Below are 15975 nucleotides of genomic sequence, written 5' to 3' on the forward strand. Positions count from 1 at the left end.
GTTTTCACATGAAATTATAATTGCTTTTGATTAAAAAAGCCTTTACGTGCCATCCCAATGAAAACTAGTTTGAAAATTCTAAAAAATATTTTATGGAAAACGATGCAACGGGCTGCTTTGTTGACGCCATGACCGAGTGGGCAGATTACCGTTCGATTTGAGGAGGTCGCTCCTCCCTCACCACTTTTGCTAGTACGTCACAGGCCATAGCCCGGTGCACTTAATCGAAATCCCTCAATTGCTACGATAATAAACTGCGTCAACTTCAGATTTTGCGATCCGATTGGCCAGACATCCTGTCACTGTTGCCTGTTCAAGTCTGATGTTGACGTAATCCTGTCTGCATCCAAGCCCCGCCCCAATAGACAAAATGCTATTTGGATCTTCGGGACGTCCCTACCCTAAATCCTAACCCTAACTCCTACCCTTACCTGACCCCAACCTTAACCATATCAATATCCATAACCCTTACCTAACCCTAACCTTAATCCTTGCATTAACCTATTTAAATGTAAACTTCAATGGGGGGGTAGGGACGTCCCAAGGATCCCAGATAGCATTGACCCCCCCCCAATAGGAGCTCAGCTGACTTGGACTTGAATGAGGTGGTGAGCTCAGAAGCCCAGCAGACAGACTGATACAAAGTAGCACAAGCTGTCTGTTCACTAACATCAGGGATACTGGAGTACCGACGGCAGGCTGCGGTCCGGGTAGGGGGAGGGGGAGGACGAAGGCAACTGAGACCCTAGACAACTGACTTCCACCCGCAGAAGACTTTACCGAGAAATAAAATATCGTATGTTTTTTTGGTGATTCCTGCCCCGCCGCGCGCATGAAAAGTGAACTGGATAGATACTCGAGCCGTTTTTCGTTTAGATTTCCAGATGTAAATGTTCAACTTCATGGGTCTAATAAACGGTACAGCGGCCATACAGACCAATGTATCCTGTACATGTAACTGCAAACGCTCGACTTCATTCCAAAGCATGGAGATCAGTAAGTACTTTTTTTGTAATGTTCAAGCGAACTATTGCTACTTTTCTGCACGTTTCTTTCCCACTTGGACTGACCAAGCCTGATTGGGTCTATTAGCTCGCACAGGCTTCCATTGCGTGGCAGGTAGGCAAACTATTAGATATCCCACCTCTTTATACTTTCAATTCAGCACAATTTCTGGCTGACTGCCCTGTTTTTTGTGTGTGCAACGTTTGTCAGCCATATCATGAGTTAACTCCCAGCAAGCAACTTTTAGTCCTTATTAACATTGGGATTTTCTGAACTGAACGTCTCAACTGTCTGCCATTGTTTGACATGATGAAACGAACGCTTATCTGGTCGTCACAACAAAGTTTATTTTTGTGCAAGCCAGACGTCTGGCTATCTCTGATATACACTAATTGCCCCTAAATAAGGTCAATTACACTTCCATAAAAGGTGTCTCAGTGAATATGTTTTATACTACGAACCTTGTAAATTAATTGTGTATGTCTATAGGCAATAAAAGCAAATTCAGGTTATTGAAGTGAGCTCTATTCACAAGTGAAATCTTGTTCATACCATGTGATCCAAAATCTTCAACGGTGGAGTGACAGCGAACAGTAGTATTTTGGATATTTAAATCAATAGATTGATTTTTCAGACAGGGACGAATAATTTAATTAATAAACCCAATAACATTGGGTAATAACTATAAATATTTTTTTATTAAATAGTGTAATTAGAGTTGAGGGGACATTTATTAAACATTAACAACAATACTAATACAATTATTTCCCCATCTAAATCCACTTGGACATGTCTACCTACGTATGATGTGTGGTCTATTGATTGACTCATATTTTGGCAGGGGCAAGTGGAATTAATGTATCATCTTTGATGAATATTACTCTGACAGACCCTCTAGTCCCAAAAAGTAATTTAGGAGAAAAGAGGAATTTCCTCTGAAGACAGTTAAACTAAGCTCTGCCTGCAAGAGCTGTGTGATGTTTTGTCTAGAGATGGAAGGGATAAAAACGAGAGATGGAGATGCTCTTTCGTTTGATAAGAGTTTCCCAAAGGAGACAACCGGTCTATATATCTTAGAGAAAAATCTGAACATTTTGAATACCTCTAAGGAATGGACTGTGAGCTCCTGTCTCCTTCTGCGTACAGTCTCCTCTTTTCCAGAGAAATATTTTCTGCAAGGAACGAGCCAAAATGTCTGTATTTTTAGTGCTTGTGCAGCGATTATGGAATTTCGAATGTGATCTGCTCTTGGCTTCCCCATAATTAGGGTGCCCTCTTGTATCCTGTCTGAAGTGCTTTGTTTTTCTGTGGTAGGGCAATTTTCAATTGAAGATGAAGTGTAAAGTGCACGTCTAAATACACTGTGAAGTCACTTCCTTTCGTCTAGACAGCCTGCCAAAACAACGAGATGTGGTGGATGCCCAAGCGAGCTTCAAAATCAGAAAATCGAAATACCACTGCCAGAATGAGGATATTACCTCTGTTTGCCTCTGTTAACCAACAACTCAGTCTATTTGGGAATGCTCTCTGTCTTTCTCTCTCTCTCTCTCTCTCTCTCTCTCTCTCTCTCTCTCTCTCTCTCTCTCTCTCTGCGCATTTAAAATAATATGTTAACATCTATTTCAACGCTTATTATCTGACTGTGTGGGTGGGGTTGGCGGGGAGCTCATCTCAAGCTTTGATTTGGCGCTGTCTGGCGTTCTAAAGAGCACACATTTGGCAGGCCAGTCGAATGTACAGTTCTACATGGGATGACAGAAGTGAAAGCTATTGCGAAACGCACACTTTTCTCAGGATGGTATTTGGTCACATTAGGCCTATACAATGCAGTTATTCAGTACACAATCTTCTCTTTCCCCCCTAACTTATTCAGTAACGCTTTAGCCTATACACTGAGAATAGCCCCCCACCCCTTTTCCTCTCAGAACAGCCTCAATTTGTCGGAGCATGGACTCTACAAGGTGTTTTTAGTGTTCCACAGAGATGCTGGCCCATGTTGACTCCCAATGCTTCCCAGTTGTCTCAAATTGGCTGGATGTACTTTGGTTGGTGGACCATTCTCGATACACACGGGAAAGTGTGGAGCGTGAAAAACTCAGCAGCGTTGCAGTTCTTGACACAGACCGTTGCGCTTGGCAGCTACCGCCATACCCCTTTCAAAGGCACTTCAATATTTTGTCTTGCCCATTCACCCTCTGAATGGCCCACATACGTAATCCACGTCTCAACTGTCTCAAGGCTTAAAAATCATTTTTTAAACCTGTCCCCTTCCAATCATCTACACTGATTGAAGTGGATTTAACAAATGACATCAATAAGGGATCATAGCTTTCAGAGCAGGGGTTCTTAATGTGTTGTACACTCAGTGTATGTCTATGCTTCCAATACTGCTCAACACTTAGCCTATTCATTAGATGCAATGATGATAAACACTGGTGGAAAATAGCTTTTGATGCACTATACCAAATTGTCTATGTCTATCATAAATAAAAAGCTATTACCTTTTATGGCTATTTTGCTGTGCCCAGACTAGAAACCAAAAACATTGTGTGTTTCTTGATGTGACAAATTCCTGTTGATGATCATTTGATTCTGTCGAGGCTCTGATTCCTTCCCAGCAAGACAGACTCGGAGAGGAATCAAAAAGAACTTCCCTCAGTTCGAGATATCGACATCGTGATACTGTAATTAATTGTAATATGATACTCTCCCATTATACAAACATGAAGGGCAGAGGTTCAGGTTTTCTTTTAATCTGTTTCTCTCTCTCTCTCCCCCAAAATATAAATATGAGTTTGCCTTTAATAGGCATGGCAATGCTATCAGGGGTATAAGCTAGGGGTCGACAGATTATGATTTTTCAACGCCGATACCAATTATTGGAGGACCAAAAAAAGCCGATACCGATTAATCGGACGATATAAAAAATATATATATCTTTTTATATATATATATATATATATATATATATATTTGTCATAATGACAATTACAACAATACTGAATGAACACTTATTTTAACTTAATATAATACATTAATACAATCAATTTAGTCTCAAATAAATAATGAAACATGTTCAATTTGGTTTAAATAATGCAAAAACAAAGTGCTGGAGAAGAAAGTAAAAGTGCAATATGTGCCATGTAAGAAAGCTAACGTTTAAGTTCCTTGCTCAGAACAAATGAAAGCTGGTGGTTCCTTTTAACATGAGTCTTCAATATTCCCCGATAAGAAGTTTTAGGTTGTAGTTATTATAGGACTATTTCTCTCTATATCATTTGTATTTCATATACCTTTGACTATTGGATGTTCTAATAGGTACTTTAGTATTGCCAGCATAATCTTGGGAGTTGATAGGCTTGAAGTCATAAGAAGTTGCGAAGAGCTGTGGGCAAATACAGGAAAGTGCTGTTTGAATGAATGCTTACGAGCCTGCTGCTGTCTACCACCGCTCAGTCAGACTGCTCTATCAAATCATAGACTTAATTATAATATAATAACACACAGAAATACGAGCCTTTGGTCATTAATATGGTAGAATCCGGAAACTATCTTTTCGGAAACTAAACGTTTATTCTTTCTGTGAAACACGGAACCGTTACATATTTTATCTAACGGGTGGCATCCCTAAGTCTAAAAATTGCTGTTACATTGCACAACCTCTAATGTATGTCATAATTATGTACAATTCTGGCAAATTAATTACCGTCTTTGTTAGGAAGAAATGGTCTTCACACAGTTCGCAACGAGCCAGGCGACCCAAACTGCTGCATATACCCTGACTCTGCTTGCACAGAACGCAAGAGATGTGACACAATTTCCCTAGTTAAAAGAAATTCATGTTAAAGCAGGCAATATTAACTAAATATGCAGGTTTAAAAAATATATACTTGTGTATTGATTTTAAGAAAGGCGTTGATGTTTATGATTAAGTACACATTGGTGCAATGACAGTGCTTTTTTTGCGAATGCGCTTGTTAAATCACCCGTTAGGCTGTGATTCAATGATAAATTAACAGGCACCGCATCGGTTATATGCAATGCAGGACAAGCTAGATAAACTAGTAATATCATCAACCATGTGTAGTTAACTAGTGATAATGTTAAGATTGATTGTTTTTTATAAGATATGTTTAATGCTAGCTAGCACCTTACCTTGGCTCCTTGCTGCACTCGGCATAACAGGTAGTCAGCCTGCCACACAGTCTCCTGGTGGAGTGCAATTAATCGGCCATTCCGATTAATCGGTCGACCTCTAGTATAAGCCAGAGTAAATGCTCCTCTACAACCAACTAACAGCAGTTTGGTGTATACCTTGGAGGTGCAAAACCAACAGAGGAGTCTCGCCAACGCTAATGAGGCTTACAGACGTTAAATCCACCTTAAATGCTCCCGAGGTTTAGAAACAAGGAAGGGTATTTGGCAAGGGATGGTTGTCGCACTATTTTCAAAGGGAAATTAATTTCTCAATCAATTGTAAACTTTAGATACCAAATATGATATGCTGTGGGTTCTGTCCATATTCTCGGCCAAATTTTGAAGAAATGATGGCTCCAGTGCAGTGAAGATGGGCATAATAATTTGTAGCGAAATAATAAAAAAAGAAAATAGACTTAGTATTGTGCCCTCTATAATTCCATCTGCAGTTTGGACTTTTTTTTTTAAAGGCAAGGGCTTTTATTGTGAAAAGAGAACACACACACACACACACACACACACACACACACACACACACACACACACACACACACACACACACACACACACACACACACACACACACACACACACACACACACACGTACATACCTGTGAGCCAGGCTGGGAATCAGGCAGGCAAAATCATTATTCTGTAGCCTCACTTTGGAGATGGGCAGGAAAACAGAAGGTGGGAACGTACCCAGCCACAGACCGGATCCGGGTATTTGGCCGGATCCGGTACATCTCGTGGCATGAAAAATATTTGCTTACTTTTTTCAATGTAAAAAATGATAATAAAAGCGATCAAAGTTCATTCGTTAATTATCCTGCCCCAAAAAAACAATGTAAAGAAGTAGATTTTCAGGCCTGGTCTGATATTCTAAGAGTTGATTCGGGTTGGGTTGGCCCGGACTTATGGTTTGCGCTACATTGTAACTAGAGATGCACCGATATTACATTTTTGGCCGATACCGATAACTGATATTTTCCTTGCCAAAAAACCCCCGGATACCGATATTTAACATTTTAGCAGCCTTTTAAGCATTCCAGTACAGTTAAATAGTTGAAGCAAAGTGCCATATGTTAAGTTGTTCAGTTAGGAACAGATTGTTTAATAATTGGTAAATTAGAAAAATTACACATCCATGAATGTATTTTATCGCACAACAGACACATATTTCAGCTGCCCCGCATTACAAAGATGGTTAAGTGGTTGGTGGCTCGTCTTACTATCCAATCTTGACCGTATGGAGAAACTTAAAAGCTTTGAAATAAATATTGGTTTAAACTAAAATGCAGTTAATCATTTTAGCTTTAACTGCTTGAAAAAATGACTGTCTCTCGGCTGTCATAAACCCCTATAAATGGCACAACTTAAACTTTTCAAATGTGCTCAACTGATTTGACTAGTAAAATGAGAGCAAATGTACAACACATCTCATCTTTCATTTAGGAACAAAACAAAAACAAACACAACTGCTTTGTTTTAAATGAAATGAAAATCGTGACCTATACCAGCCATGAATGAACAACAGAAAAGCCATTGTGCTCAGTAAACATTTTTTCCAGTGACTCTAGATGGCTGGGTTACAATATGACTTTTACAATTTACAATTGTAACATTTGGGGGAGGTTTTTCTTCACAAAGAGGACCTGCTCGGCTTTGTCACAAGAGAGTCTGTTTTTTTCCCCCGTCTACAATGTGTGAAGCTGCACTGAAAAGGAGCTCACTGTCCACACTAGTACAGGGAGAACCAAGATACTTGCGCGCAGCTTTAGCTAGGATGGGGAAACCGTGCTTGTTACTTCTCCAGTATCCAAGTGCATCTTCATTCCTAGGAATAGTAGGTTCTGTCAGGTATCCTAGTATCTGCAAATAATGGGAAAGGGGGGGGGTAGTACATTTAATACAACATATTGCATTATTCTTGCATTCCAAAGGATCATTAGGCATAGATCAACATTGGAAATGTTGGCCGATGTAGTAACAGAAAATGAAAATACAATGCGTCTTTCTCTCACAGAGACACACACACACGGACTAAAAAGTTATTTTGTTGGCATTTACGTATGTCCCCATTACCAGTGAAACATCATCAAAAACAATTTCTTTCAATTTCTCCTCTCCTCGGGAAATAATAGCGTCACAAACATTGCAAATGGCCTTTTTGTTATCTTCCTTGGAAACTTCAAAATAGATCCACACCGCAGACGTTGTGGACTAGGTTAGGAATGCCGTGTTGCACGTGTAAGCGCTGTATTTTTTGTGACGTCATTACGTCACCTATCTACGTTATATAGGTATGCACTTCAGCTTTGACACCGGTTTTCCGATATTCTCACCGATATATCCCGAGACCAACGTGTGGCCGTGGTTATGGGAGAAGGAAAAAATGTCAAATAATTCAGAATAGCCTACTACACCATGATGAGGCCCATAATGTAGCCACAGAGGATCAATAGTTTCTTTAAAAAAATAGCCTAGCTGTGGATTGTGTGTAGCCCAATAACAGGGCATAGCCTACTGTCGGGAATGTGTGGCAAGTCTGTCAGTGAACAAACAACATGCAGTCAAAGCAGGCCTTTGGCAATATTTCACATACAATTGCGGGAAAACACAAACTCCCGCAGAAAAGAGAAGACTAATCTTTCTGCCGTAGACTACCAAAATATTTGATCAACTTCCAAATATTGTTTTGCAAAGTGAAACGCGTCAGCGAGTGGGTCAGTGAAACTGGAAAGTATTTTTAGGACAAATATGTCCTCCTCATATATGTAGCCGACAACATGTCTCCACACACCTAGGCCTAGGCTATCGATGGATTCAAGACAAGGTATTTTTTTATTGATATTAGATTCTCAGTTTGTCAGTGTCAAAGTAGCCTGTCATTTCGATCATTACTGCTGAATTAAAAAAGTTTCTGCCAAAGTAGCCAGTCATGAAAAACGACATAGTATTGCATGAAATGCATTTATAAAAGGCCACATTCTTCTCGGACCCTAGGCTACTAAAAATGTTCCCCATGTGTGCAACTTCTGTAAGTGCCTCTGCTCTATGCCACTATGCAAATGCAATGCTTTATAATAAAAGGGATTTTTTTCTTTTTTTTCTCATGTGTTCTGGTACCTCAGAGCTCCCCAGGTCAACTCCCTCTCACGCTCACTCTTTGTTCCGGCACCTCCCGATTTTACAAATTTAAGCACTGGGCAAGAAGCCGGTCTGTCTGACTAGCTCTCATAGGTCTGAACTTCAGGTGACTGTCTGCGCAGAACTGAGAACAGCAAAGTACAGAGAACAGCTGCAGGTTGGCAGGAGAAATAATAACCCATTCCCCCGTCTATGGAATCAAAGTGTTGCCGCTGAGAGGTTCAGATGATTTAGATTCAAATCTGTTCTGCTCTTTCTCATTGTGAACTAGTGTCTTGATTGTGATCAAATTAGACTTGGGAGAGGAACAAAGACTGTTATTTCTCTCTGTTTTTGGCGACCACTAGGCCTATTTTAGTGTGTTTCTTGCCATGCTGTAAATCTCTTAAATTATGTGGAAATACTTTTCAGTGTCTCCTGGGAACGTCACCACAATGGCTGAGAATTCTCATAAGAATATTTACCCTGTACTACATATAGCCTACTATTTAGAACATACTGTTAGTAAAAATGTATGCAGTAAGCTACTGCATGCTACTGTTATGTACTAGGTCTACATGCTACATGTTGTCAAGCGCCATTTTTCTCACTTTTCTTTTTACAGCCTGTCCCCTTTTCTGGTTGCATTCAATTGTGGGTCTAAAAAGGATCATTCCCTTCACAGAGAATTCCTGTGCAGTGAATTCCTACTTTATGAAAATACTAAATGTAACGAGTGACGCTCTCCTCATCCTCGGATGAGGTGAGGAGAGAAGGATCTTCAGACCAAAACGCAGGCTCAGGGAAATAAGCCATCTTTATTAACAACGATGATGGCAAACACGAAACGAAACAAAACACTTTCCAAACTACAAAATAACAAAACGACGTTGACGAAACCTGAACATAAACTTATATAACTAAACATAAACTTACGTACAGGAAACAGACGACATCGAAACGAAAACGAAACAAACAAACGCTACAGTCCAGTGTGGTACGAACAAACATACTGACACAGGAGACAATCACCCACAAACAAACAGTGAGAATGCCCTACCTAAATATGACTCTTAATTAGAGGCAAACGCAAACCACCTGCCTCTAATCAAGAGCCATACCAGGCAAACCAAAACCAACATAGAAACAGATAACATAGAATGCCCACCCAACCTCACGTCCTGACCAACTAACACACAAAAACTAACATAAATAGGTCAGGAACGTGACAGTACCCCCCCCACAAGGTGCGAACTCCGGACGCACCAGCACAAAGTCTAGGGGAGGGTCTGGGTGGGCATCTAACCACGGTGGTGGTTCAGGCTCGGGGCGCGGTTCCCACCCCACCATAATCCATCCTAACTTCCTCCCTCCAAGAATGTCCACCCTCTTTTGACCCCCACAAAATTCCCTTAACAACATATCTAATAGGGACAACACCGGGACAGAGAGATAAATCAAGAAAGAGGGATAGATAAGAATATAGAGATAGATGAAGATAGAGAGGGAGATTAGGATAGAGGGGCAACTCCGGACTGAAAGGCAGCTCCGGACAGAGAGACAGCTCTGGACTGATGGGCAGTTCTGGGTATCCAGCCTTTTCAGGCTGAAGGACAGCTCATGGCTGACTGACGAATCTCGATGCTCATGGCAGGCTGACGGCTCTCGACGCTCATGGCAGGCTGACGGCTCTCGACGCTCATGGCAGGCTGACGGCTCTCGACGCTCATGGCAGGCTGACGGCTCTCGACGCTCATGGCAGGCTGACGGCTCTCGACGCTCATGGCAGGCTGACGGCTCTCGACGCTCATGGCGCTCTGACGGCTCTGGCTGCTCATGGCTCTCTGACGGCTCTGGCTGCTCATGGCGCTCTGACGGCTCTGGCTGCTCATGGCGCTCTGACGGCTCTGGCTGCTCATGGCTCGCTGGCGGCTCTGGCAGATCCTGTCTGGTTGGCGGCTCTGGCAGATCCTGTCTGGTTGGCGGCTCTGGCAGATCCTGTCTGGTTGGCGGCTCTGGCAGATCCTGTCTGGTTGGCGGCTCTGGCAGATCCTGTCTGGTTGGCGGCTCTGGCAGATCCTGTCTGGCTGACGGCTCTAGCGGCTCCTGTCTGGCTGATGGCTCTAGCGGCTCCTGTCTGGCTGACGGCTCTGTAGGCTCATGGCAGACGGGCGGCTTTGCAGGCTCATGGCAGACGGGCGGCTTTGCAGGCTCCTGGCAGACGGATGGCTCAGACGGCGCTGGGGAGACGGATGGCTCAGACGGCGCTGGGGAGACGGATGGCTCAGATGGCGCTGGGGAGACGGATGGCTCAGATGGCGCTGGGGAGACGGATGGCTCAGATGGCGCTGGGGAGACGGATGGCTCTGGCCGGATATGGCGCACTGTAGACCTGGTACGTGGTGCCGGAACTGGAGGCACCGTGCTAATGATAAGCACCTTCCTACTAGTGCGGGGAGCAGGGACAGGGCACACTGTATTCTCAAAGCCTACTCTATCCCTGATGCGTGGTACCGGCACTGGTGACACCGGGCTGAGGACAAGCACATCAGGATTAGTAGGGGGAGAAGATACAGTGGGTTCAGGGCTCTGGAGACGCACAGGTAGCTTAGTGCGTGGAACCGGAACTGGAGGCACCGGGCTAGATACACGCACTACAGGGAGAGTGCGTGGAGGAGGAACAGGGCTCAGGATACGCACTGGTAGCCTAGTGCGTAGTGTATACACTGTAGGTACTAGGCTGGGGCGGGGAGGTGGTGCCGGAAATACCGGACCGTGGAGGCGTACTGGCTCTCTTGAGCATTTAGCCTGCCCAACCTTACCTGGTTGAATGCTCCCGGTCGCCCGACCAGTGCGGGGAGGTGGAATAACCCGCACCGGCCTATGTAGGCGAACCGGAGAAACCATGCGTAAGGCCGGTGCCATGTATGCCGGCCCGAGGAGACGCACTGGTGACCAGATGCGTTGAGCCGGCCTCATGACACCTGGCTCAATACCCAATCTAGCCCTCCCAGTGCGGGGAGGTGGAATAACCCGCACCGGGCTATGCACTCGTACAGGAGACACCGTGCGCTCTACTGCGTAACACGGCGCCTGCCCGTACTCCCGCTCTCCACGGTGAGCCTGGGAAGTGGGCGCAGGTCTCCTACCTGCCCTTGGCCCACTACCCTTTAGCCCCCCCCCCCAAGAAATTTTTGGGAGTTACTCACGGGCTTTTTCGGCTTCCGTGCCAGACGCGTTCCCTCATAGCTCCGGTTCCTCTCTCCGGTAGCCTCCGCTCTCCTCAGTGCCTCCAGCTGTTCCCATGGGAGGCGATCTCTACCAGCTAGGATCTCCTCCCATGTGTAGACACCCTTTCCATCCAGAACATCGTCCCAAGTCCACGAGTCCTGATTATTTGGTCGCTGCTCGTAGTCACACTGCTTGGTTCTGGACATTTGGTGGGTGATTCTGTAACGAGTGACGCTCTCCTCATCCTCGGATGAGGTGAGGAGAGAAGGATCTTCAGACCAAAACGCAGGCTCAGGGAAATAAGCCATCTTTATTAACAACGATGATGGCAAACACGAAACGAAACAAAACACTTTCCAAACTACAAAATAACAAAACGACGTTGACGAAACCTGAACATAAACTTATATAACTAAACATAAACTTACGTACAGGAAACAGACGACATCGAAACGAAAACGAAACAAACAAACGCTACAGTCCAGTGTGGTACGAACAAACATACTGACACAGGAGACAATCACCCACAAACAAACAGTGAGAATGCCCTACCTAAATATGACTCTTAATTAGAGGCAAACGCAAACCACCTGCCTCTAATCAAGAGCCATACCAGGCAAACCAAAACCAACATAGAAACAGATAACATAGAATGCCCACCCAACCTCACGTCCTGACCAACTAACACACAAAAACTAACATAAATAGGTCAGGAACGTGACACTAAATTAACTAGGACATCCTGGCATTCAACGCATATTCCATGTTGACAGAAAAACCGACTAAATAGGACATAGTATGACACATTGGATACACCCATTGTGTGTGAGGCATAATACTGAAGCTGTGGTCATCCTAAGCGTTGCCTCAGAACTATCAGGCGCTTTCTTTTCAGTGAGGCTAACTAACACGCCATCTTGTGTTTGTTTATTGGAGTGGCACTTCCTATTTACTTTTGGAGAATCAAACGATTATGAAGTGTACCCGTCTGGACGGCATAGAACTGGCCCAGGCAGTGACAAAAAAAAACGAATCTGCTCCTAATTAAAAGGAAACGACATGGGGAATATTCCTCCGGACAGGATACAGGTTTTGTCCAGTAACCCTTCCCTCCTGAAACGAAAATAAAGTGGTTGGATTGAAATGTTTTGAAGTGGCCAATCACAAGTGAATGGTTAAATTAGGCTACCATTAGATATTATGACTTCTCCTACACTTGTTCTTTTTAAAAATGGAAGAATATATTTTTTCCTTCAGAAGCCAGTCAAAAGTAACATATAGTTACAAAAGGCATCAAACAGGGTTTAATGATCATCAGGGTCATGTTCAGTGGGCATGGAACGTACGGAAACGCTCTGAAACGGAGAGGTACTATCTGAACATGTAGGACAGGGAGAAAGTAAGGGTGTTGTACGATCTCGTTTTTAGAGTGTTTGTGACTGCTTATTGGAAACCATTTTTAATCAAACCCTAATTTCCATATCGGATTCCAGGAGGCTAGATCGTTGACTCAAGTTGAAGGACTGTAACTTTGTGGAGTTTACTATTTGCTTATACCTTCAAATGTACTCCCTCCCCGGATCTTGTATGTACAGTAATTGCAGGGTAAGATTATTTTAGTCACTCTCCATAACCCAGAGTGCACACCCTTCCCAGCCACCTACCCACATATCCGTGGGTTAGCAAGCTAGTGGTATTGATGATCTCATCAATACCGTTCACTCCCCAGCCATAGAGAAAACACAGGCCTCTGCCCTTTGAAGTCTTCACTCATCTGCTCTGACACACTAGCTAGCCAAGCAGCTTCCATTTGCATTGGAAATGAGGTGAAGTCACAAGACCTGGCAAAACCTCGCAGCAACACAAAGGGGGGGGGGGGGGGGACGACGACTTCACAAAGGGAGTCCTGACCGCGTACCTTACTCATTCACTTACTCCCTCGCCCTACTTATCAAGCCAATCTGGCTTCTTCATCAACTCCCTTCAGCTCTCCCCTTACGGCTCTCTCCTTGGGTCCCATCGGGCACATGTGAGGACTTGCCTGTGAGGGATAAGGGTGCATTTTAAGGCTTTGCGAGCAAGCAGTTTGAGCTCCGAGATGTATGATGCTTTATATACCCCCCCCTCCATCCCGTCTGTTGGTATCAGTCTAGTCCCGGTAGGGCTCCAGAATGTGACCATTTAGTCGCATTTTGTGACCCTTTAACTTGGCTGTGCGAGTATCACATGGTGCGAGCTGCACATTCTACCTGGTCACCTCGATCAAAATGTCTATTTTTAGGGGGGATAAAACCGTGAACTTATTAAACAGTAAAGTGCATTATCCTCATGATTCCTGCAATAAAAGTGTCTGGCTTGCCTGTTTCGCTGGGGCCCGCGGCTGTAATGAGCGAGCCTCTCACATGCTCTTTCCACCCTCATGTGCCCCTCGTGATTTTATAACATTTCAAAAATGCAATTGCGGGGAAAAAACACAACTTTGGAACCAACTAGTTGTCCATATTAAAGCGTCTCAGCTTTATGGATAATAGTTATTTCTCTAGGGGATAGGCATTAACATGCATGCCCTTTGTTGTGTGATGCTGGCCAGAGTGCCAGACTGGAGACTCATTTGGGGGGAGTTAGCATTTATTTGGGTTATTCAGTTCTGGGAAAAGAGGGACAGGTAGAAGCGAGAGAGGCTATCCGTGTGTGTATAATGTTTGCGTGTGCATGTGTTCGTGTCACTTTACGTGTTTGTTTGTTTTGATTGTGTGTTTGTGAGAGTGCACGCACACACGTCATGTATACGGTACACATGCTAGTAAGTGAGTGTGTGTGTGTGTGAGTGTGAACAAGTGTTTGTGTGTGTGCACACGTGCTTGACAGTAAGTGCGCATCAAGCCCGCACAGTCAAACCCTTCTAGCTCACACACATCACCTCTCTCTCTATGACGTACTGTGGAATACCTCGTGTATTCTGAGAATCATGCCACTGTGTACCCCTTATCAACTCTCCCAACGGTCAATATCCACAGTGTGAAACTTTGTGCTAAAGCTCTTCACTGGAGATCTGCCTGGCAGCTTGCATGTCCAGTGTATAGCGGAGGCGTTGAGTGAGTGGGCACATGCCTAGAGTCATATCTGTTCCATCTTGTTTAAGGAGCTTTATTAAATGGCCCGTAAGTGGTTGCATGAAGCCAAGGCTAACGCAATTTGTGCAGTTGAGATGCATTTGTATTTATTAAGGATCCCCATTAGCTGCTGCCAAGGCATTCTTCCTGGGGTCCAGCAACATTAAGACAGTTATATACAATCACAAATATTCCATGACGTTACATTTCATAACACCTTTCACAATACATTAAGTGTGTTCCCTCAGACCACTACTCTACTACCACATATCTACAATTCAAAATCCATGTGTACGTGTGTGTTTTTATCGTGTGTGTTTAGGCGTGCGTGTGTGTGTCTCTTCACAGTCCCCGCTCTTCCATAAGGTGTGTTTATTTATTAGATTTTTTAAAATGTGATTCTACTGCTTGCATCAGTTACCTGATGTGGAATACAGTTACATGTAGCCATTGCTCTATGTAGTAATGTGCGCCTCCCATAGTCTGTTCTTAACTTTGGGATTGTGAAGAGACCTCTGGTGGCATGTGTTGTGGAGTATGCATGGGTGTCCGAGCTGTATGCTAGTAGTTTAAACGGACAACTCGGTGCATTCCGCATGTCAACACTTCTTACAAAAACAAGTAGTGATGAAGTCAATCTCTCCTCGATTTTGAGCCACGAGAGATTTCCTTGCATATTATTAACGTAAACTCTCCGTGTTCATTTCTGGGCCAGTTTGTAAAGGTAGTCATTGTTGTTCTCCCCCTTAGACGAGGAGGAGCATGGATAGGACCAAGATGCGGATTGAGGGAAATAAGCCATCTTTTAATGAAAACAGCAAACAAGACACTACAAAACTACAAAACAACAAACGCGACTAACCTTCAACCGTCCATGTGTGGACACAGGAACAAACACCCACAAAACACCAGTGAAACCCTGGCTGCCTTTGTATGACTCTCAATCAGAGACAAACGATACACACCTGTCTCTAATTGAGAATCATACCAGGCCGAACACAAAACCCCACATAGAAATAGAAAACCTAGACTAACCCACCCAACTCACGCCCTGACCAACTAAAACAAATACATAACAAAGGAAAACAGGTCAGGAACGTGACAGAACCCCCCCCTTAAGGTGCGAACTCCGGGCGCACCAGCACAAAGTCTAGGGGAGGGTCTGGGTGGGCGTCTGTCCACGGTGGCGGCTCTGGCGCTGGGCGAGGTCCCCACCCCACCATAGTCACTCCCCGCCTCCGTATCCCCCTCCCAATGACCACCCTCCAACTAAACCCACCTAAATGAAGGGGCAGCATC

The 15975-nt window shown here is 44.1% G+C and overlaps 1 protein-coding gene across 1 annotated transcript in view; it reads left to right on the plus strand.

Moving 5' to 3' along the window:
• The first annotated feature begins 326 nt into the window (after positions 1–326).
• The window catches only part of LOC129814828 (protein TMEPAI-like), an 86854-nt gene continuing 71205 nt past the window's right edge, over positions 327–15975 (plus strand). Inside the window, exon 1 of the mRNA XM_055867889.1 lies at positions 327–996. Within this exon, the coding sequence (XP_055723864.1) occupies positions 891–996 (106 nt within the window). The 5' untranslated portion in view covers positions 327–890. The remainder of the gene's footprint in view (positions 997–15975) is intronic.

This window comes from Salvelinus fontinalis, chromosome 18 (assembly GCF_029448725.1).
Source record: "Salvelinus fontinalis isolate EN_2023a chromosome 18, ASM2944872v1, whole genome shotgun sequence".
In the NCBI taxonomy this organism is placed as follows: domain Eukaryota; kingdom Metazoa; phylum Chordata; class Actinopteri; order Salmoniformes; family Salmonidae; genus Salvelinus; species Salvelinus fontinalis.